The sequence below is a fragment of the Cervus elaphus genome, chromosome 30 (genome assembly GCF_910594005.1).
Source record: "Cervus elaphus chromosome 30, mCerEla1.1, whole genome shotgun sequence".
NCBI classification, from domain to species: Eukaryota; Metazoa; Chordata; class Mammalia; order Artiodactyla; family Cervidae; genus Cervus; species Cervus elaphus.
Window position 1 is genome coordinate 22,346,401 of NC_057844.1, and position 21,440 is coordinate 22,367,840.

The following is a 21,440-nucleotide window of genomic DNA, read 5'->3' on the forward strand; positions in this document are numbered from 1 at the left end:
GGTTGTTTGTTCATTGTTTTATTCACATATTCTATATCTTTACTGCTATTTTGATTGAATTTTTTGCTTCTTTCCACCCCCACCATTTGCTTGGAAGTCATATACTCTTTTTATATTCCTTAGTAATTACTCTAAAGATTTCAGCCTACATCCTTTATTTAGCCATGAGTTTGTTGGGGTTTTTGTTTGCTTGTTTGTTCTTTTAGTGTTGACCTTGTATCTTCCTGAACTCTTGTCATCAGTTTTAGGAGTTAGCCTATAGAGTTACTTGGATTTTCCTAGTCTTCAAATAGTTTATTTCTTCTTTTTTTATCCTTTAACATTTTGTTTCTTTTTCTTACCTTACAACACTGGCTAAGCCATGTAGTACAGTGTTAACTAGAAACAGCCCAATAGTGGACATTTTGTTTAGTTCCTGGCTTTAGAAGGAATGTTATCATCATTTCATCATTAATATGGTAAACCTGGTACATATTTTGGTAGATTCTTTTCATCATACTTAAAAAGTTAAAACTTTTGTCCAATAGCAAAAGTTTAGTGAGTGAATATACACCTATGTTTTAAGTTAAAATACTAAAAACAAATGTAAAGCATTTTAATGATTCCTTGCATACCTGAGTTGACTGGATGAGAAAGTGGCTACTCTATCTATGGCAGAGTGTGTGTGCTTATCCACAGCCACCAGGACATGGATCTACAAAAGTTGGTTTTTTTTTTTTCTTTTTTCAAATGGGAATATATAAGGGCTGTGGAGATTCATAGATGTCCAACAAATTTGAAATGTTAACCTAGAGAGAGCCAGGTTGTTAATGGTCAGTAGCCTTCTTTAGCAAGAAGCTTTTTTTTTTATCAGAGGACAAGGTGGTACAAAGTTTTCTTTGAAAGTTATTGGCTTAGAGTAGTGTTTTTCAAACTATGGATTGAAAAATAAATTTAAACATTCATTTGTTTGAAGGATAGAATAGACAATAAAGTGCATCTCAAGGTAAAAGGGTAAGTTTGGAATTACATAGAATAAGTTCAGCATACGCTAGCTAAGACAAAAATCACAGGTCATTGTAGAAATAATAGAAGCAATGTACTTTTTAACTCACACTTTGTGCGCCTGGACAAAAATATAAATTAGAAAAAAATCATGAGACTTTGAGCTTGAAATGACATGAAATCAAGTTTTCTTTAAAATGCTCCGGGGGTGAAAGCATATATGTGGAATCTAGAAATGGTAAAGATGAAGTTATTTGCAAAGCAAAAATAGACGCACGGACCTAGAGAAGAAATGTGTGGATACAACTTGGGTAAGGGTGGGTAGAATTGGGAAGAACTGGGAGATTGGGACTGACATATACATGCTGTTGATGCTATGTGTAAAATAGACAGCTGATGGGCACATACTGTCTGGCACGAGCAACTCTCCTTAATGCTCTGAGATGACCTAAATGCGAGGGAAATCTGAAGTGGGGGGATATATGTGTACGTTTAGCCGATTCACTCTGCTGGGCAGTAGAAGCTAATGCTACACTGTAAAGCAGCTATACGCCAATAAAAATTAATTAATAATAAAATAAGATGCTACAGGAAGGGCATAGAAAGAAGGAGGGGGAGAAGCATGAAGGAAGAAAAGAAACAAGTAAAACAATTAATAGTTATGGAATCTGGGGCACAGGTGTATGCGGGCTCATTATGCTGTTCTTCCTATTTTAATGTATGTTTTACAACACAATAACTCTAACTGAAATAGAAGGAATGGGTATTGCAAATGCTAGGCGGTGGTTTGGGTTCTGTCCATCTTTTATCTTTTATAGCTTCTTTTATTTACATTAGTAGAGAAACAGGGTGTATAATTAGCTCTTAATCGGTGAGCATCACTTTAGAGTCCTAGAGCAGAGCCTGTTACTGCAGGCTCCAGGGGTCGTGATTCAAGAACAACATACACGTACACATGTGTGCACACAGTTAACACAGAACTCTAGGCAGACCCTCAGAACAAGCAGCGTACCAGCTTTGGCTCTCTCTGAATTGAAATATTTTTAACCTGTACTTTTGGTGTGAAAGAATATCAATCCACAATGAGCTCTTTAAATACTTTGGAGAGTAGTTTTATATCAAGTGCCCTCAGGAACAATGGTTCATGGACTAACTTCTTTTCTAGGAAGAACTGGAACTATGGTCTGTGCCTACCTTCTTGCCAGTGAGATATTTGCCACCGCGGAGGTATGAAAGATGCTCCTATAAACTCTGTCTTAGGCTGATTGAGTTTGCTAGCTTTGAAGCTCACGGGTAGGATGTTAAGTCATGGTGTGAGTGTGTTGTTCAGTTGCTAAGTTGTATCTGACTTTTTGCAACCCCATGAACTGCATCACGCCAGTCTTCACTGTCCCTCACTATCTCCCGGAGTTTGCTCAAACTCATGTCCATTGAGTCATTGTACTTCATGGAAGTGTTATTGGAGAGGTGGTTTTAGAACACGTGGCTTGGATACTTTCTTGTTTAATTGGCACTGGTTGGTAACTGACTTCAGTCCCTCTTCCTCTGGGCTGGGATGAGGGTGAAGTTGCTGAAACGCTCGCCTTGGGCACAAAATTTAAGGGAATGCCTAAAATCTCAGTAATTAAGATCAATAATCTTCTAATGCAATATTTTTTAAAAAATCAAAATTAATGCACCCACATTCACCATGAGTACAATGTCAATATTTTGATTAAAGACAGGACCCAGTAGAAGAAGGGTTAATGTGGAGTAAGGTTGAGTTATGCAAGTACAAAAAACCTCAGCAATCCAGAAACTTGACTTGCCACCTCCAGACCCAGCTCTGCTCTGATAGAATCCCACCAGCTCCTGGCTTTCTGCTTTCCTCACGAGAATAAGAAGATGGGTTAGGGAAATTTTCTAAAGGACCTTGAACATCCTTGGAAGTGCTCAGTAGGTAAAAGTCATCATTTTCCAATCCAGAACGAAAGCTCCGCTGGACATTACTATCTTTGCACAATCAATAAGCGGTGGGGTCTGCGCCCTCTGGGAATTTCTGAGAAGACAGGATGGGCTGCTGCTGTGTCTTAAAGCAGGGTTCTCATTCTGTTTTTTCTGCACTGATCTTACACAGAAGGGCATGTTCCCAGCATCTGTGGGCCTCTTTTGGTCTGCTGCCCAGATAAGAGAAGCTGAGGGTTATGTGCTGGGTCCAGGGCTCTGATTCCATCCTCCTCTTTGCTTCTAATCTGAGACGCACAGGTTAGGACAATGGATGCTCTAGGACAGTGTTTTTCATACTTGGATCAGAGTTTATCAGTGAGTTGTGAAATCAACTCATTGGGTTGTGACTTGCAACCAAATCTACCTATAAGATGGGATAGATTAGAAAAGGTGAGTATTGTTTTGTGAAACTGTTGTTTCAGTTGTGTGTTCATGAGAGAGAGAGTGTGTGTATCTCCCAGGCTTATGGATGTGGATTGTAGCTTTAAAAGTGAAAAGTCTGAGGACTTTCCTAATGGTCCAGTGGTTAAGATGCCACACTTCCAACACAGAGGCACAGCTTCAATCCCTGGTCAGGGAACTAAGATCCCACATGGTGTGCAGCCAAAAAAAGAAAAAGAAAAAATTTGAAAGCCATTGGTCTGAAGCCCTGGATAGAGCCAGAGGCCAGTGCTCAGGCTGGTGCTGTCTTTGACTGACCAGTTACATACATCTCCGTGGCAGGTCACTTGATTTTCTTTTGGTCCTAATCTTCTCATTGTAAAATAGTAAGATAGGAAGAAGGACCAGATTATCTCTGAAGTTTTCCAGCTCTAAAATTCCCTGTCTTCATGAATCTTTGAATGAAAGTAGGCCTTGATATGTCTTTCTTAGTTCTGTTGTTTTGGGTAGCCTCTGCTCAGAGATCGCTGACCTTAGGAAATCACATGTCCTTAGAAACTTTCTAATGCCTTCTACAGGAAAGGAAAGTGTAGATGACCCATGACTGGACTGTCCCTTCTTTTATAGGACAGCCTGTATTATTTTGGAGAACGGCGAACAGATAAATCCACAAGCAGTAAATTTCAGGGAATAGAGACTCCTTCTCAGGTAAGTGTTCTTCCTTTAAAAGGGGTCACTCTGGGTAATTAGGTTGAGACTGACACCTATCTCCCTGGTTTTCTTTACTTTTTTTTAAAATAATTTTTGGCTGTGCTGGGTCGTTGCTGCATGCAGGCTTTCTCTAGCTGCATTGCATGGGCTTCTTATTGTGATGGCTTCTTTTATTGCAAAGCACAGGCTCTAGGCCCTTGGGCTTCAGTAGTTGCGGCTGTCAGGCTCCACACACACAGATTCCCTGTGTGTGTGGCGGTAGTTCTCAGACACCATCCCCTCCTCGTCCTGCTTTGTGGGTCATTCCATGCACTACACACATTTCATCCATCCCTGACTTAACAGCTTGACTGGCCCTTTCCAATGGAGAGCATGGTGGTTAATTTTACTAACATTTCCCAATGAGTGGGGAAGAGCCTGTGAACTTTTCAGTGCAGCTGATTCCATACTAGAACTCTTTGACTTCTAGAAGAAAAGTTCAAGCGGAGCCCTTGTGAGCGACTTGCCATAGGAGAAGGACTAGGCTAAGAGAATCCACAGGGCTTTGCTGCAAAAATGGGATTGGGGAAATGGACAGTGGGGAACTGCTTGCTGACTGGGACTGGAGAAGAATGTTTATGTGCTGCTGGCCTGGGAGGGTCTCCCCGAGTTTTTACATCTTCCCTTCTCTTATCTGAAGAGCTGCTCCTTCTCCCTGCAAAGCACAAACCTTCCTTTAACTCAGCCACCACAAAGCTCCTATCCTCTGCTGGTCTCTTACATTTGTGGTTAACTGCATCTTGCTGTGATGCTGTTGTAGCTCTTTTGTTGGTTCTGGTTAGTGGCTCTTGGTCCCCGCTGCCTCTCAGAACACCGGGCCCATTTCTTGTTCCTGCCCTGTTGCTTTTAGTTCAGTATTTTTCCCCCTAAGGTCGATATACAGCCAGGAGACAACAATGCCTTATCTAAAGGCCCCCAGTCAATGTTTCCATCATCCATTACTTTCCTTAAAAAAATCGGGGATACTGACCTTAGAATTTTCACCTCCATTGAAATTGAGACCTCTGTTGTTTTACAGAATAGATTCGTTGAATATTTTGCAATGGTGAAAAATATCTACAATTTGACTCTTCCTCCAATAAAAAAACTCAGGATCAAAAAAATTGTGATTTATTCAATTCATGGTAAGTGCTGTATGTATAATTGGAGAAATGGGCAGGAGGGCCAGGGTTCTTACTCGTTGGGAGGGTTTTCTCACAGTTATTTACACAAACAGTCCCAGCTGATAGCTGTTAGTGGAGCATCACGTACAAGTTCCTCCCCCTGGAATTGCCCATTAGCCCTGTACTGCTGTGGCCACATTGTCAGTTGCTGAGTCGTGTCCGACTCTTTTGTGGCCCCATGGGCTGTAGCCTGCCAGGCTCCTCTGTCCATGGGATTTCCCAGGCAAGAATACTGGAGTGGGTTGCCATTTCCTTCTCCAGGGCATTTTCCCAACCCAGGGATCGAACTCATGTCTTCTGCATTGGCAAAAGGGTTTTTTACCCTTGAGCCACCTGGGAAGCCCTGTGGCCACGTTACCACCACTCAGATGTCCTCTCCTTTCCTTTCCCAGTTTGAGGGGCTCCATCCACCCCCTTCCCTTTCTCCTATTCTCATTGCAGCTCTGGGCTCAGCCCGGGGTGTCCTTTTCAGAGTAGGACCTCTGAGATTAAATGGAGTACAGGCCCGTGAGGCTGGAGATCACTTCTTTCTCACACCTCATCTCTGGCTCAGGGTTTGTCTTGGCAGAGACATCCCTGGATCGTTCTCTCCTTCTCCATTCAGAGATCCTCCTTTTTTTTCCTCATCACCTGGTTTTCTTTGATTTTCTGCTCACCATCAAAAGTTTCTCCCTTTACCCACCCTCCTCTCCTATAGCCCTCTCTCCCGAGAAACTCCATCAGGATGTCTTAAATACCTGAACAGCAGATGCATTTTACTGTCACGATTCTTTTTTTTACAAATCACTCCCAAGAACTACTTTGGGTGAGGCCCCCGGCTTGTGTTTCTCTGGAGCCCGTGAGTGGTAAGCAGAGGAGAGGAATGTACATGAATGGAGAGCTGACAGCAGTGTTGGAAAGTTTCCTGGGGGGACAGCACTTGGGTCTTCCTTCCCCGAACCTACAGGAACACAGAAAAGGGCTGGGACACACCTGGTCTCTGGGGGCCTGTCTCTCTGTACCCTAGCTTTTACCAGTTCTCACTGGGAATAAAACTCCTTATACATTCCAAAAGAGCTGACCGTACCTGCTTCAAGAATGTAAGGAGAAACACAGGGACCAGCCATCACCCTTGGAGACAGGGAAATTGGTCGGCTCATCCATCTCTGGGACTTGAAGGAGCGGGAGAGGAATAGAGGTCAAGCCCCATGTTCTATTTCTCTCTTACCTGCCTGGCTTCCCTGCACAGCTCAGTCTCAGGGAGGCAGGAGATGAGGACCCCTCAGTGGAAGGGATGGGGCTCCCCCACTGCCAGAGGTGTGACAGGAGGGGATGTTTCTGGCTCTGATCCCCGAAAGCATCACCAGCTTGAGGAGCACCCGGTGGTGCTAGACTCTCCTGGGTGGTGTGGGGCCCGGGTGCTAGTCTCCACTCAGTGTTCTCAGTCCTCTGAGGAGTCGCACAAAATACTCTCTGTTGTTGCTGTTCAGTCTCTAGGTCATGTCCAGCTCTTTGCGGCCCCATAGACTGCAGCACGTTGGGCTCCCTGTCCTTCACCATCTCCCAGAGTTCACTCAAATTCATGCCCATTGAGTTGACGATGCGATCCAACCATCTCATCCTCTGCCACCCTCTTCTCCTTTTACCTGCAATTTCCCCCAGTATCAGGGCTTCCTTGGTCGCTCAGATGGTAAAGTATCTGCCTGCAGTGACAGGAGACCCAGGTTCGATACCTGGGTTGGGAAGATCCTCTGGAAGAGGAAATGGCAACCCACTCCAGTATTCTTGCCTGGAGAAGCCCATGGACAGAGGAGCCTGGTGGGCTACAGTCCATGGGGTCGCAAAGAGTCGGACACGACTGAGCAACTGACACGTCACTAAAATACTCTCTAGGCATTTTTTTTAATGCTTCATCCAATTCTTCAGAAATAGGAGACTCCTTCAAAATATATGTAAAACTTGCGCAGTTAAAAAAAATTACAATTTTTTAAATAGAAAAAGCCTTTTTTCAGATTATTTCTATATTTCTCCCTCCCTGCCCACACACCCCCACGTCACCACCACCACCTCCTAGCGGTGGTGAGGAGTTGTGAGGGCCAACCACAAGCAGATCACGTGGGTTTCTGGCTTCTGGAAACAAACTTCAACCCAGCAGCATGGGTTCTGTGGGCAATTCTGGTCTAGATTTGCAAGCAAGCATTACACAGGCGGACCCTGGAAACCCAGCCTGTTCCAGCACAAGCCTGCCTGTGTGTATAAAGGAGTAACTGTTTGTGAGGAGGCTCTGTAGGCTACAGAGTTCTCTACAGGTCCATTCCGACCGTCTCATGTGTGTGTGATGAATGAGGGACAGGGTTGGTTGGAGTGGAGCCTCACTTGGAATGCCAGCTGCCCTCAGATCTCCCTGGGGTGAAGCCAGGCTCACGGGTGGGAGGGGACAGGGGTGGGTCACTCCTCATTGTTCTCTGCAGAAAGAGCCAGACTGCTCTCCTCTGCAGTGTGAGAGGCAACACAGGGGGCTGATGGAGCAATTGCTTTCTCTTGGAATTTTAAACTCAGCCGTAAAACCAAGTTGGCGGCGTGAGAGTCTGGTTTGTACCTGTATGTCTCGTCTCCCTCAGGGCCCTCTTGGTTCATGATGAGAATCCAGGAAGACCTCATTTTGTTGTGTTTTCCTTTATCACACTTCACAGGTGTTGCTTTTTTTTTTTTTAAACAAATTAAAGGTTTGTGACAGTTCTGCGTTGTCAGATGATGGTTACCATTTTTAGCAATTTGGCAATCAAGTCTTTTTTTAATGAACGTATGTAGTGTTTTTTTAGACATAGATAGACTACAGTACAGTGTACATATACATTTTTATATGCACTGGAAAACCGAAAAAAAAATTCACGTGACTTGCTTTATTGTAATATTCACTTTGTTGTAATGGTCTGGAAACAAACCCACAGTACCCCTGAGGTATGCCTGTAACAGTATCTATACACACCTCTGTGAGTATGAAGCTATTCCAAACAGGCAAATAGGCATTTAGTCTGATGGAGTTTTGATGGATTGCTCAAACATGAACCATGAGAAGAGGAGTCATTTCTCAAAATGCTAAGCTTGAAAATGGCTTTAATAAGTTCTAGCATTTCGGAGGTTGTCTCAGTCTGATATCCTAAGACTGTGGATGGCTCTTAATATTTTGAGTTTTACTTAACCTCTGTGGAGATACTGTTAAAACTGTCAAGTGTAGATCTGGAACTAATGCAAATTTATAAGCACTGAAGGGCAAAAACTGGTGGAGAGACTTATGGGTTTAGTTTCCTCGTCTCAGGGCTTCCTAGGTGGCTCAGTGGTAAAGAATCCACATGCAATGCGAGAGACCTGGGTTCGATCCCTGGGTTGGGAAGATTCCCTGGAGAAGGGAAAGGCTACCCACTCCAGTATTCTGGCCTAGAGAATTTCATGGACTGTATGGTCCATGGGGTCGCAAAGAGTCGGACAAGACTGAGCAACTTTCACTTCACTTCTCAGGCTGACATAAAGTAGTGGATTTTAAAAGTCTACTTTGAGACCCCTCATAGAGGCTTCCAGACAGAAGCTTGTGCCCTTTGCAGCTGTTCTTGTGGTGTGGGACTTGGCTGGCAGTGCCGACTTAAGAAGGCATGCCTGGCATGCTAAAATTCTTGTTGCACCCACGTAAATAAGCAGGCCAAACCCAGGGACACCAGCCTTCATTTGGAATAAGAATTCTCTCCTTTGAGGGAGATCAAGATGGCGGAGTAGGAGGGTGCTGAGTTTGCCTGCCCCCCAGCCCCCCCCAGGAACACGTCAAAAATACAACTCCTTGTGGAGTGATCCGGGGTAGGTAAACTCTTCTACAGCCAAGTCTGTAAAGAAAACAATTCTAGAGTCTGGCAGGAAGGAAGGAGAAGCAATCTGATTGAGACCTGCACCCTTGGTGGGAGACCCAGAAGAAGAGGGGGCTGGTGTCATGGGCTTGGGGGTTCTCTCGGAGGAGTGAGGGACTTGAGCTGCACCCCAGCTCTGTGGTCTGACACCAGAAATATAGGTCCCCTTGGCTGGTTGGGGTGTTGTTTTTTTTTAAATATTTTATTTTTATTAGTGGTTTTATTGATTTGCAATTTACCATTCTATGCAAAATTCAGTATTAACTTAGTTATCTTTAGTCATTACCTGGGGATCAGTTTTTAAAAAAAACTATTAAATTCTATTAAAGCAATGCTAATGATATTCTGTCAGCTTCAAATTGACTGACTCACCACATCATTACACAGTCATCCTACATCTGCAGTCTGTTTGTGGAATGGTATAGCTTGAAAATAAATCACTGTGGTCTCTGGAATTGAAAATGTTAGTAGAAAGGTAACTCACATACCAGAACACAAATGGTGCTGGAATGCGTAGATGCATCTAATTCTACATTAGCTAAGTGTCAGTCACACTTTTGTATCCTCTTAGCAGGTCTGAACGGAGAAGGCAATGGCACCCCACTCCAGTACTCTTGCCTGGAAAATCCCATGGACGGAGGAGCCTGGTAGGCTGCAGTCCATAGGGTCGCTAGGAGTCGAACACGACTGAGCGACTTCACTTTCACTTTTCACTTTCATGCATTAGAGAAGGAAATGGCAACCCACTCCAGTGTTCTTGCCTGGAGAATCCCAGTGACGGTGGAGCCTGGTGGGCTGCTGTCTATGGGGTCGCACAGAGTCAGACACGACTGAAGCGACTTAGCAGCAGCAGCAGCAGGTCTGAAAGCCAGTGGGGCTGAGGGGAGGCTGTGAAACACCGAGACCCCCGTTCTTAAAGAGCAAAGTGGTGGCTAGTATGCCATCCCAACCGAGGCAGCAGCCTGAAAACTGTGACCGGGGGAGAAGGCAACCTTGGCCGGTACTCTGTTGCTGCCCACATTTAGGAGGAGCAAAGCTACTCCAGGACAGTGACTGACATTGCTGGTGAGAGAGAAGCCAGCCCAGAAGTGAGGCACCAACCTCTCTAGCCCAACCCAGCCTTTCACCAGGGAAAAAAGGTGAAACCAGCATAGAATTGTGGCCCCAAGCCCTTGGGGCACTAGTGGTAAAGAACTAGCAGTAAAGAACTCCTCCAATGTAGGAGGCATATGAGACCTGGCTTCGATCCCTGGGTTGGGAAGATCCCCTGGAGAATGGAAGCAACCCACTCCAGTATTCTGGCCTGGAGAATCCCATGGACAGAGGAGCCTGGCCGACTACAGTCCATGGAGTCACAAGGAGTCAGACATGACTGAAGCGATTTAGTATGAATGCACACAAGCCCTTGAGCCCCTGATGTGTCCCGAACCAAGGCGAAGACTGCCATCTCACTCATTCACACACACAGGGTCGCGCCTGGCTCTGGCGGTAGCCCCTCCATCTCCAGCCCCATCTCCCACCAAGGTGGTGACAGCCAGAGCATCTCAGGGGGAGATGGGACCCATGCTCGCTTCAGGTCCAGCTGTCCCACCAAAGCCACTGGGCACACCTAGACTGGGTAGGGATGCTTCCACACAAGGACACGCCTTCAAGACCAGGATAGGTAACTGATTCACCTGATTTCATAGAGACAGAGCAAGTTAAACACAATGAGGAGGTAGAGGAGTATCAAATGAAAGAACAAGGGGAAAAAAATCCTGTAAAAACTCTAAAGAATAATCTTCCTTTGAGATTATGATCAAAACAGAGAGAGAGTGGGGAGACTGTCAGGAAAAAGTGACAGACGGTATCTTCTCCAGGGCTTTTAAGCTATTTTAAGCTACTTTACAACTCTAAGTACATCATGAGAAACGCTGGGCTGGAGGAAGCACAAGCTGGAATCAATATTGCCAGGAGAAATATCAATAACCTCAGATATGCAGATGGCACACCACCCTTGTGGCAGAAAGTGAAGAACTAAAGAGCCTCTTGATGAAAGTGAAAGAGGAGAGAGAAAAAGTTTGCTTAAATCTCAACATTCAGAAAACTAAGATCATGGCATCTGGTCCCATCACTTCATGGCAAATAAATGGGGAAACAGTGGCTGACTTTATTTTTCTGGCCTCCAAAATCACTGCAGATGGTGACTGAAGCCATGAAATTAAAAGACGCTTACTCCTTTGAAGGAAAGTTATGACCAACCTAGACAGCACATTAAAAAGCAGAGACATTACTTTGTCAACAAAGGTCCGTCTAGTCAAGGCTATAGTTTTTCCAGTGGTCATGAATGGATGTGAGAGTTGGACTATAAAGAAAGCTGAGTGCCAAAGAATTGATGCTTTTGAAGTGTGGTGTTGGAAAAGACTCTTGAGAGTCCCTTGGACTGCAAGGAGATCCAACCAGTCCATCGTAAAGGAGATCAGTCCTGGGTGTTCATTGGAAGGACTGATGTTGAAGCTGAAACTCCAATACTTTGGCCACCTGATGCGAAGCGCTGACTCATTGGAAAAGACCCTGATGCTGGGAAAGGTTGAGGGCAGGAGGAGAAGGGGGACGGCAGAGGATGAGATGGTTGGATGGCATCACCGACTCAATGGACATGGGTTTGGGTGGACTCCGGGAGTTGGTGATGGACAGGGAGGCCTGGCGTGCTGTGGTTCACGGGGTCGCAGAGTCGGACATGACTGAGCAACTGAACTGAACTGAAGTCATAGAAAACTGATGATAATGCAAATTATTTGGGGCATAGAAATGCAAATTAGATGTGTCTAGTAGAATGCAATTGCTTGTTGACCTGTTTTGTATCTATTTGTAAATTAATTTCATCATTCCTTATCTGCCCATGAATGCAGTACTTTGAACCAGCTACAACATTTGACTTTTTTTTTTTAATAAGTTAAATAAGATTTTTGACGTGTTAAAAAAGTGCAAGTACAGGACAGTGCTATGGTATGCAACAATTTCTGTACAACTATATATATATATATTTATGTTTGTATGTATGATGCTTAGTTGCTCAGTCATGTCCAACTCATTGTGATACTCTGGACTGTAGCCCACCAGGCTCCTCTAAGGGATTTTTCAGGCAAGAATCCTTGAGTGGGTTGTCCTTTTCCTCCTCTCGGGGATCTTCCCAACACAGGGATCAAATCCACATCTCCTGCATCTCCTGCATTGGATTCTTTAACGCGTTGAGCCATCAGGGAAGCCCTGTTTGTATGTATATACACATATAAAACATATAAAACTTGGAGAAAATATATTTGATTATACATACATAAAAATAGAAACTAAAAAAAAAAGAAACTAAATAATAGGGGTTATCTATTGGGGCTGGCAAAATAAACAGGTGGGGGATAGGTGAAATGGAGACTTTTCATCTTCTTTATATTTTATTTTTAAATCATGTGATATACTTACAGTATTTTAAAACTTTTTAATGTGTGGGAATTCAAGCTCATAAAACAATGCCCTTGTCGCTTGATAAATATCTTAACGTTTAGCTCTGCATTTCCTGAATTCTAATTAATATTAGTCGAAACAAGTTCTGCAACTGGATATGACAGAGAGAATTGAGGCAAAGCCATGACTCCTAATGACAAATGAATAATTCAGTGTTAGTGAGAACAAAATTAAATGAACATAAAACAATATGTAATCAAAAATGATAAATGACTTTGTTAGAATATTTGTTTTAGTTCTATACCTTTGGTTCTGTGCATATTTAAGTGAAATATGCAGGGTTGAAACAAAAGCAAGAAAAATTAATTGGAGGCTTGAGAAACAAACTCTGAGGAAATACTAAAATAAGTGGGTCAATTAAATTGGAAAAAAAATAGTGGGGCAAAAAACCATTTGTCTGTAAATATATACTGAACACAGCAGGAATGTTTGGATATAGCTATCCTGTGTTTTGCATAAACTGGAGTTAAATTAAGGCAAGAGGAATTTTAGTTTATTATTAAGAAACATGATGATTGGAAGTCTGAAGAAAGCTACACATCAATAAGAAAGGTTTCAAGTCCCCTTCCCTAATTTTTTTTTTTTTTTTTTGCTAGATAGGTGAGCAGTAAGATTCTAAGTCTTAGAAGCTGAACTGTGTCCTTTTTGTTTTTTGGGTTTTTTTCCCTTTAGCCTTTTAAGCTCTGCCTTAGGGGACAGAATTGCATTGAAGCTTTGTCTTTCAGAGACAAAATCCAGGCAAGATCCAAATGATTCAATATTAATGCATTGTTAGCTGGATTCATTTTTTTCTCTTTCTAATCCATATTGTTGATTTTTAGACATTCTGATCTTTGCTCTAACCGGTCTAAATTTTTAATTTCATTCAGGTGTTGGAAAAGGCAATGGACATGATCTAAAAGTACAAATAATAATGCAACGAAAGACTGTCTTTTTCTGTTCTACTTCCAAAAACTGTAGGGTAAGAGAAAGCACGTGAACTGAAAAGTCTGGTGTTTGTTTTAAATCTCAAATCAGCACATTGACCTCCCCAAACCATTTATCACCACAGGGAAAGGCCATGTTGCTTTCTGGCTACCATTCTACTTGCTGTCCTTGGGTTTGGATGTGAGTCAAGAGTTAAACTGATTGTTCAAAATTGTTTTCAGGGTGTTTTCCAGAATATACTTTTGGTTCAGAGTGGTGCTTTGCCCTTCACTTTTCCACAGATGCTAAGCATGTTCTCAGAAACCTATCAGAGTTTTAAATTCATGCCTCTTGTCACTTTTAGCCATGTCCTGTTCTTCTTGGTAGTTGTATTATATGGCACTGATTCTGAAATTTCAACGCCCATGAAAATCACCTGCTTCCATATCTTGGCAATTGTCAATAAGGCTGCTATGAACATTGGGGTGCATGTATCTTTTTTAATTAATGGTTTTTCCCCAGGTATATACCAAGAAGTGGATTGCTGCATCATAGTTTTATATTTTTGGTTTTTTGAGAACCTTCCATACTGTTTGCACAGTGGCTGCATCAATTTACTTTTCCACCAACAGTGTTTGAAGTTTCACTTTTCTCCACGTCCTCACCAACATTTGTTATTTGTCTTCTTTTTTTTAAAATTTTTTTTGTTATTTGTCTTCTTGATGATAGACATTCTGATGGGTTTGAGATGATAGCTCATTGTGGTTTTAGTTTGCATTTATCTGGTGGTTAACAATGTTGAGCATCTTTTCATGTGCCTGTTGGCCATCTAGATGTCTGCTGGAAAAATGTCTATTCAGGTCTTCTGCTCACTTTTTAATTAGGTTGCTTGTTTTGTTTTTGTTTAATGTTGCAGGAACTGTTTATATATTTTGGATATTAACCCTTTATCAGTCAAATCCTTTGCAAATATTTTCTCCGTTTTGGCTGTCTCCATATTGTCGATAGTGTGCTTTGCTGTGCAAGAGCATGTATGTTTAATTAGGTCCCATTCATTTCTTTTTGCTTGTTTCCTTTCATTTAAGAGGCAGATCCAAGGAATCCAAAGAATTATTGCCACAATTTACATCAAAGAGTATTCAGCCTGTGTTTTCCTCTAGGAGTTTTATAGTATCAGGTCTTACATTTAGATTTTAATCCATTTTGAGTTTATTTTTGTACAGGGTGTTAGAAAATGTTCTTTTACATATAGCTGCTCTACTGTCTTTGTTTTAAAGTCTATTTTGTCTGATGTAAGTATTGCTACTTTCAGTGATTATATTTAGCTCTGATCGGCTCTTTTTGATATCTCTCTGTTGAAGTTCTTCCTGTGTTCATTCTTCTTCCAAGTCTGAGTTTCTTTATGGGCATGGCTTTGATACTTTATCAGGTTGATTGCTCATGTCCATTTTGTTGGTTCTTTTTCTGAGGTCTTGTCTTTTTCTCTCATTTGGGACATATTCCCATCTCCTCATTTTCCCTGACTCTGGGTTTGTTTCTCTGTATTAGTTGGATCACCGACATCTGGTTTTGAAGAAGTGGCCTTAGGTAGAAGGTTTCCTAGGGGACCCAGAAGAGCAATCCCGGCTCGTCACCGGAGCGAGGGATGTTTTTCGTGTGGGCTGCATGTGCCCACCTGTCGCGTGGCACCACTGTTGCTGCAGACTCACGAGCGGATGGCACTGGTCCCCACGCCAGCTGCCTCTGAGGCCTGCCCACGCCTGCTGCAGGCTCACTGGTGGGCAGGGCGGGCTTCAGTGCGGCTGGCTTGGCGCCCTGCCACAACAGTTGCAGATGTAGTTGTGATGAGCTTGGTCCCCTAGGGTGGGAGATGCTTTGGAGGACTGCCAGCTGGGGTGAGCACATGGGGCGGGGCAGGTCTGCAAGAGAACACCGGGGCGGGGCGCGTGCTGCCAGCCAGGTAGATGGCAGACGTTTGAAATGGCACCCACCATGCTGGGCCAGCTAGGCGGAGGGGGAATATTTTACACGATGCCTGGCAGCACTTTGTTCTCCAGAGGAAGCTTCTGCGCCTGTGGCACTCACCCTGAAGTTCATACATGTACTCACATACGGCCAGGGCACCTTTTGAGGAACAGCCTCTGCAATGGGGCTCTTAGTGAGGGAGTTTGTGCACGGGCCGTTTAACACATTACCGACTGGGGGATTTCTGCAGATAACTAATGCCTGTGGCAGGTGACCTGTCATGTAAGTGAATACTGAAACGTCTCTGATCAATAACATCTAGGTAGCAGAAGATGTATTAATACGTCTCTGGTCAGAAGAGCAGGAGTTTCATTTCCCACCGCCCTCCTGCTCTCCTGGATATAAGCCCTGCTGGTTTTTGGAACCTGATGTTCTGGGGGCTCGTCTTCCCCAGAGCTGGGGTGCCTGATGAAAGGGGCTCGAACCCCTCCTCTCCACCGGGAGAACTTCCGCGTTGGTGAGCCCCCTCCGGCGTGTGGGTAGTAGTCACGCTGGGCGTACGGGTCTGCTAAGACCACCCATCTCTGCCCTCCTGTCTCAGTGTGGTTTTCTCTTCATATCTGGAGTCGTAGCAGAGCTGTCCTGCTATCTTCAGGTCATTCACAGAGTCGTCCCATAGATAGTTGTAGTTTTGCTGTGTCCGTGGGGGCCGGTGAGCTGGGCACCCTCCTACTCCACCATCATGATCCTGCCTCTGTGCCCCTCTTCACTAACACACATCCTTCCGTGCCCAGCTCGGCGTCTGCCTCCTCAGGGAAGCGCTCTCATCCTTCACCTCCGTTAACCTCCCTGCAGCCCACAGCGGCACCCTCAGTCTTTATCATCCAGCTTGACACGTGATTACCTGCCATTCTGCTATTGTCCCTTGCATGCTTAACTCCCTGAAGCATCATCAGAGTCTGCACCTCCTCTTGTACTTTTTTTCACAGGACCGAGCACAGACCTTTCCCACTGTGGGTTCCATCCTCACCCAAGGGTGTATCAGGAACAAAGAAATAGTATCGCATCAAAGTCGTTCATTCCAGAAACTTGGCCTATCCTTGGTTGTTCCATCCAGCTGTCTGCTACAGACAAGGCCAATAATCCCATCAGCAAATACATTTTTTATAAAATGTGATCCATTAGGCATTGCTCTTTGAATGTGCCCACTAGCTTTAAAATTGAACTTCTAATGTCTTCTCAACATACGAAAATCAGATGATAGACATTCAACAGTAATGTTAACTTGGTTGAAGTCTAATGGAAAACTTTTCAACAGTGCTGCACCATAACCTTCAACCACACTGGCCTATTAAAAATGTAAACAGTAGTATTGCAACTTTAAAGATTCATATTTATACATGTAGTCACTGAACTATGAGACCAAGAGAACTTGATTAAATATTAGAAGCTGCAATAAGTGAACATGAACTTCACTGTTGTCTCATTATCAGGTTGATAATTCTGAATTCTATGTGTTCATCCAGATATTTCATGATGCTGAAACAGACAGAGTAATAATCTTGCTCTCTAACTGCCCACCTCTGTGTGATGAGGTAAAAGTGAAATTTTTCTCTTCTTCGGTGAGTAATCAAGAAACAACCTATGCTATTCATCTCATCTAGTCTTGTGAATGATTCTGACTTGGGATTTCCTTGACTATAGTTCCTAATAAGCGAGATGACAGGCGATGTCAACCCCAAGTCAGGGAGGGGAAGAAAACAAGTCAGATTACTATAAAGAATTTTTTAAAATAAGAAAACATGTAAGGAAACCTTTTTTGCTTGCTTGTTTTCTAAATTCTATACAATTTGCATGTGTTCATTTTTGAGCAAGAGAGAAATACAAAAACAAGGATGTTAAAAACAAAACAATGTATGTCTTACTACATAGCAGTGATCATATTTTTGCTTTATATCTTTAAAACACATTTCTCCCCATAACTTACAAAATACTTTAAGGGAGGAAGGTTTTGCTTTCCTCATAATTGATGTATAATCCATTTAAAATAGTATATTTAATCCAATATTTATGAAATATAATGTCTGCCACTGTCATTACATTATCATGAGGGCATAACTATGTTGACCAGTTAGCAAATGTCTGATTATTCTGTATATAGTAAACTTCTAGGCCTCAATTGCTAGTTCACTTTCCTATAACATCATCAACCAGAACTGCCGACAGACAACTGTGTTGCTCAATTTAAAGCTTATTTCCTTCATGCCCCGCTTGCTCCCTGTTGGGGGAGAACTTACTAAGTTTGAAGTGGTAAATGTGTTGAAGCAAGTGACCTGGAAAGTTCCCCTCGAGTAATGGAGCCAGTCTGAGTTCTCTTAATCAGTGGTCTCTAAGCAGAAGCGCTAGTGTGGGAATGTTGGTTTTGTCTGGCCTTTGTGATTTTCAGGCCCATGAATTGAAAGTCCTTTTGGAAATTTTAGCTATTTCTATCACCATTATTGACAGTGGTTAACTATCTAATGTAGCTGGTTCTTTGTAAAAATGGGTGATACACGGGGGCAGAAATCAGCATAATCCTTAGTAGATTCTGTTTAGCACTATCCAAACCAGATTAAAATACCAGTGTCTAAATTTATAAATATCTATCATAGAATACATTTCCTTGAAAATTTTGCCAGAAACAGCAAGAGAAAGGAATGGTAATCTCTTAAAGTCTTCTCCTTGGTGTCTTGAGTATAATGTTGACTAGAAGTGCTGCATTTTAATAACTACAACTATTTGATGAACACACAAATGAGTAAAGGAAGGAATTTTAATCCCTTTGGAATGACTGTTTTTCACAGTTACATGGATACCAAGAACTAACAGTTGTTTTAAACCATGTCTTTTTAGGCTCTTCCTAAATACTACGACAACTGTGCATTCTTCTTCTGGTTCCATATGTCTTTTATACAAAATAACAGGTATGGCCATGGTATAATCCAGTAGAAACAGCTTAGTCTCCAATGACTACATAAGGGGTAACGACAAGCCTTTATTTTAAAGTTACTTTGCTTGGCTGTGTTGGGTCTTAATTGTGGCACACAAGCTTAGTTGCCACCTATGGGACTGCTCCGTAGCATGTGGGATCTTTGTTCCCCGACCAGAGATCGAACCTGCATTTTAAGGCAGATTCTTAACCACCAGGCCACCAGGGAAGTCCCTGACGAGTCTTTTGCTAATTACTCAAACCCAATTTATAGATACCAAAAGTTCTTTTGAGTCCCTGTTTTTACTGCCTTATTTACTGTGATCTGGTTCTTTAAAAAATATGGCTATTCTTGAGATCCACTGTTGCATTATCCTCAAGATCCATGCCGTAGGACTGTGTTATAAAATATCCTATAACCAGATCTTGACTGGTAACAAGTCCTTCCCATGAAAGTTCAATATGAATCTGTTTAGCACCTCAAATATGGCAGGTCCTCAGTACATGCTGATTTACTGATGACCAGCCAGCATCACATTCTACACCACAGTAAGGCATCACCCAGGGAGGCTTCGGCTAGTTTGAAAGCTGGCTGACATACTTCTATTTTACATTTCTATATTTAGGGCTGAAGTTATAAGCCACAGTAAGTACTGATGAAGACAGCTTAAAAAAATTACGAATAGTCTCCCATAAAAAATGTTCTAATAACTAAATTGGATAATCTATTGATTTGAAGATTATGGCAAAGAACCTCTATCATATCTGAACCTCATTCCTACATCTAGAAGTTCCCCACTTCTCATGTCCTATGGTGCTGAAAGTTTGAGATTGGCCTCACCATCCCATCCCATCCAAGGAAAAACAATATTCAAAAAATTGTACAGGAATTTTGAAGAAGTGGTTGTGATTATATAGGCCTGAGTTGACAGTTCTCCTGACATACAACTCTAGCCCTTACTTCAAATGTGGATGCCCTCCCATCCCACCTCAAGTTCCAGGAAGGCAACAATACACCTACAATTCACACACACACTTAGTGGATTTCGATAGAATGAACTTTAGATATGACGGAACTTTACCAGATTTTTTTCCCCTTGGATGTGCTTGTGATCAGTTGTGTCCAACTTTTTGCAACCCCATGGACTGTATAACCCATCAGGCTCCTCTCTCCATGGAATTCTCTAGGTATGAATACTGGAGTGGGTTGCCATTCCCTTCTCCAGGGAATCTTCCCAACCCAGGGATCGAAGTGTCTTTTAAATTATGAAGTGGGCATTTTGGATGAATTAAGTCTCGTAAGACAAACAGCTTCACCCAGTAGTATGAAATTTAAATGTTAAATTTTCTGGCTGGCCAAGTCTCCTGCACTGGCCGGCAGATTCTTTACTACTGAGCCACCAGGGAAGCACTCCCCCGCCACCCCCTGCCCCAATGTTTACAGATGGAAAACTCTGACTCATGAGCAAAATCCCTCAAAATTGACATCTGGGTGGAACTTCATTTGGTGCTACTTCTCCAGAGCAGTTCTTGCTGAAGGACAGTTTTTTCCTTTAAAACACCATGGTTGTATTAGAGAGGCAACAAGTTTTTCCATCACTTTTCTCCTCGCTTTTATAGAGTTCCTCAGGATTTAACACTTAGATTTCCATACTACTGGGTGAAGCTGTTTGTATTACCAGACTTAATTCATCCAAAATGCCCACTTCATAATTTAAAAGACACTGTTTATACTGGGTTTTAATACACATCCAGTCTGATTTGTCACAGAGCAATTCATTAAATACAGATGTTAATTCCAAAGGCTATATTAAAAGAATGAGTGACACATTGTTACTCGACGTTATTATATTTTTGTCTCTTAATAGAGAGTTGAGCTTAGAAAGCCAACTAGATGCAAAGGAGCTGAGACTGATGGTGGCCAGCAAGCGGGGCTTTAAATCAAGGGTGCCCTACAGCATGGCTTTTCTGTTAGCCCGAAAATAAAATGTAAAAAAAAAAATTTTTGTTTTCTATTCTAGGCTTTATCTATCAAGAAGTGAATTGGATAATCCCCATAAAATAAAAGCATGGAAAACTTACAGTCCAGAGTTTGCAGTCGAGGTATATTTTGATGACATTTAAGTTGTTCCTGGTATCTGATTAAGTATAGTTCCCCTTCTAGGCTAGAATCATGTTCTTCCCAATCCTTGCTACATATTTATAGCTTTTAAACCTATGTTCTTGCTGATATGCTTATATTTATATACATGTACATATGTTCTTGAGAAATCTATTAAATATATACAAAGGAGAATGTCAATGGCAGTTATTTTTTTTTGGAAGGACTATACATCACACAGAGTTTTCATCTGAATTAAGTTTGAAACAGGACACGGAACATTAGTTATCACTTTTAAGAACTTACAAATAAAACTTTCCCACCAAAATAAGATTTAGAGACTACAGTTTCCCCTAATACTGTGGGTTTGTTTCATTTACTTATATATTCCTGGACAAGAATTTATTCCCTGCTTTGTTTTACATCTGTAACTTCAGATGTTAGAAGGTAATTTCTTTGACTTACAAACTATTAACAACGATCAGAATGGCAGCAAAACTATTTTAAAACCCAGAGAAATGTTCACACCAGCAGCCTCCCACCCCCAACACGGGTGTTTTTTTTTTTTTAACTCCAAGCACTGCACAGAACTTGGCAAGCTTCCTTTAATTATACACAGGGCATCGAGGGAGGGTAAAAGAATCTTCGGTAACCTCTGCTTTTGTCCGTCATTACTGAAGTCAAAGGGAACATTTGCCTAGAGCAATCTAGATTTTAAAATCCACCACTCGTGCCCCCAACCAGCTTCACCCAAGTTTGGAGAACTTTGAAGTAAGGTCAAGTTTTCATTATAGACACTGGTTAGCCCTGTGTCCACAGGGAATCACTATTTTCTCTTTGGTTCAGTTCAGTTCAGATGC

At 42.4% G+C, this 21,440-nt stretch overlaps 1 protein-coding gene across 1 annotated transcript in view; it reads left to right on the forward strand.

The window, feature by feature from the left end:
* Positions 1 to 20,636, forward strand: part of LOC122686725 (phosphatidylinositol 3,4,5-trisphosphate 3-phosphatase TPTE2-like) — a 31,387-nt gene extending 10,751 nt beyond the window's left edge. Inside the window, exons 5-11 of the mRNA XM_043891929.1 lie at positions 2,150 to 2,211; positions 3,979 to 4,059; positions 5,120 to 5,225; positions 13,510 to 13,601; positions 17,038 to 17,133; positions 18,404 to 18,474; positions 20,501 to 20,636. Coding sequence (XP_043747864.1) covers positions 2,150 to 2,211; positions 3,979 to 4,059; positions 5,120 to 5,225; positions 13,510 to 13,601; positions 17,038 to 17,133; positions 18,404 to 18,474; positions 20,501 to 20,603 — 611 coding nt within the window. The 3' untranslated portion in view covers positions 20,604 to 20,636. The remainder of the gene's footprint in view (positions 1 to 2,149; positions 2,212 to 3,978; positions 4,060 to 5,119; positions 5,226 to 13,509; positions 13,602 to 17,037; positions 17,134 to 18,403; positions 18,475 to 20,500) is intronic.
* The last annotated feature ends 804 nt before the right edge of the window (positions 20,637 to 21,440 follow it).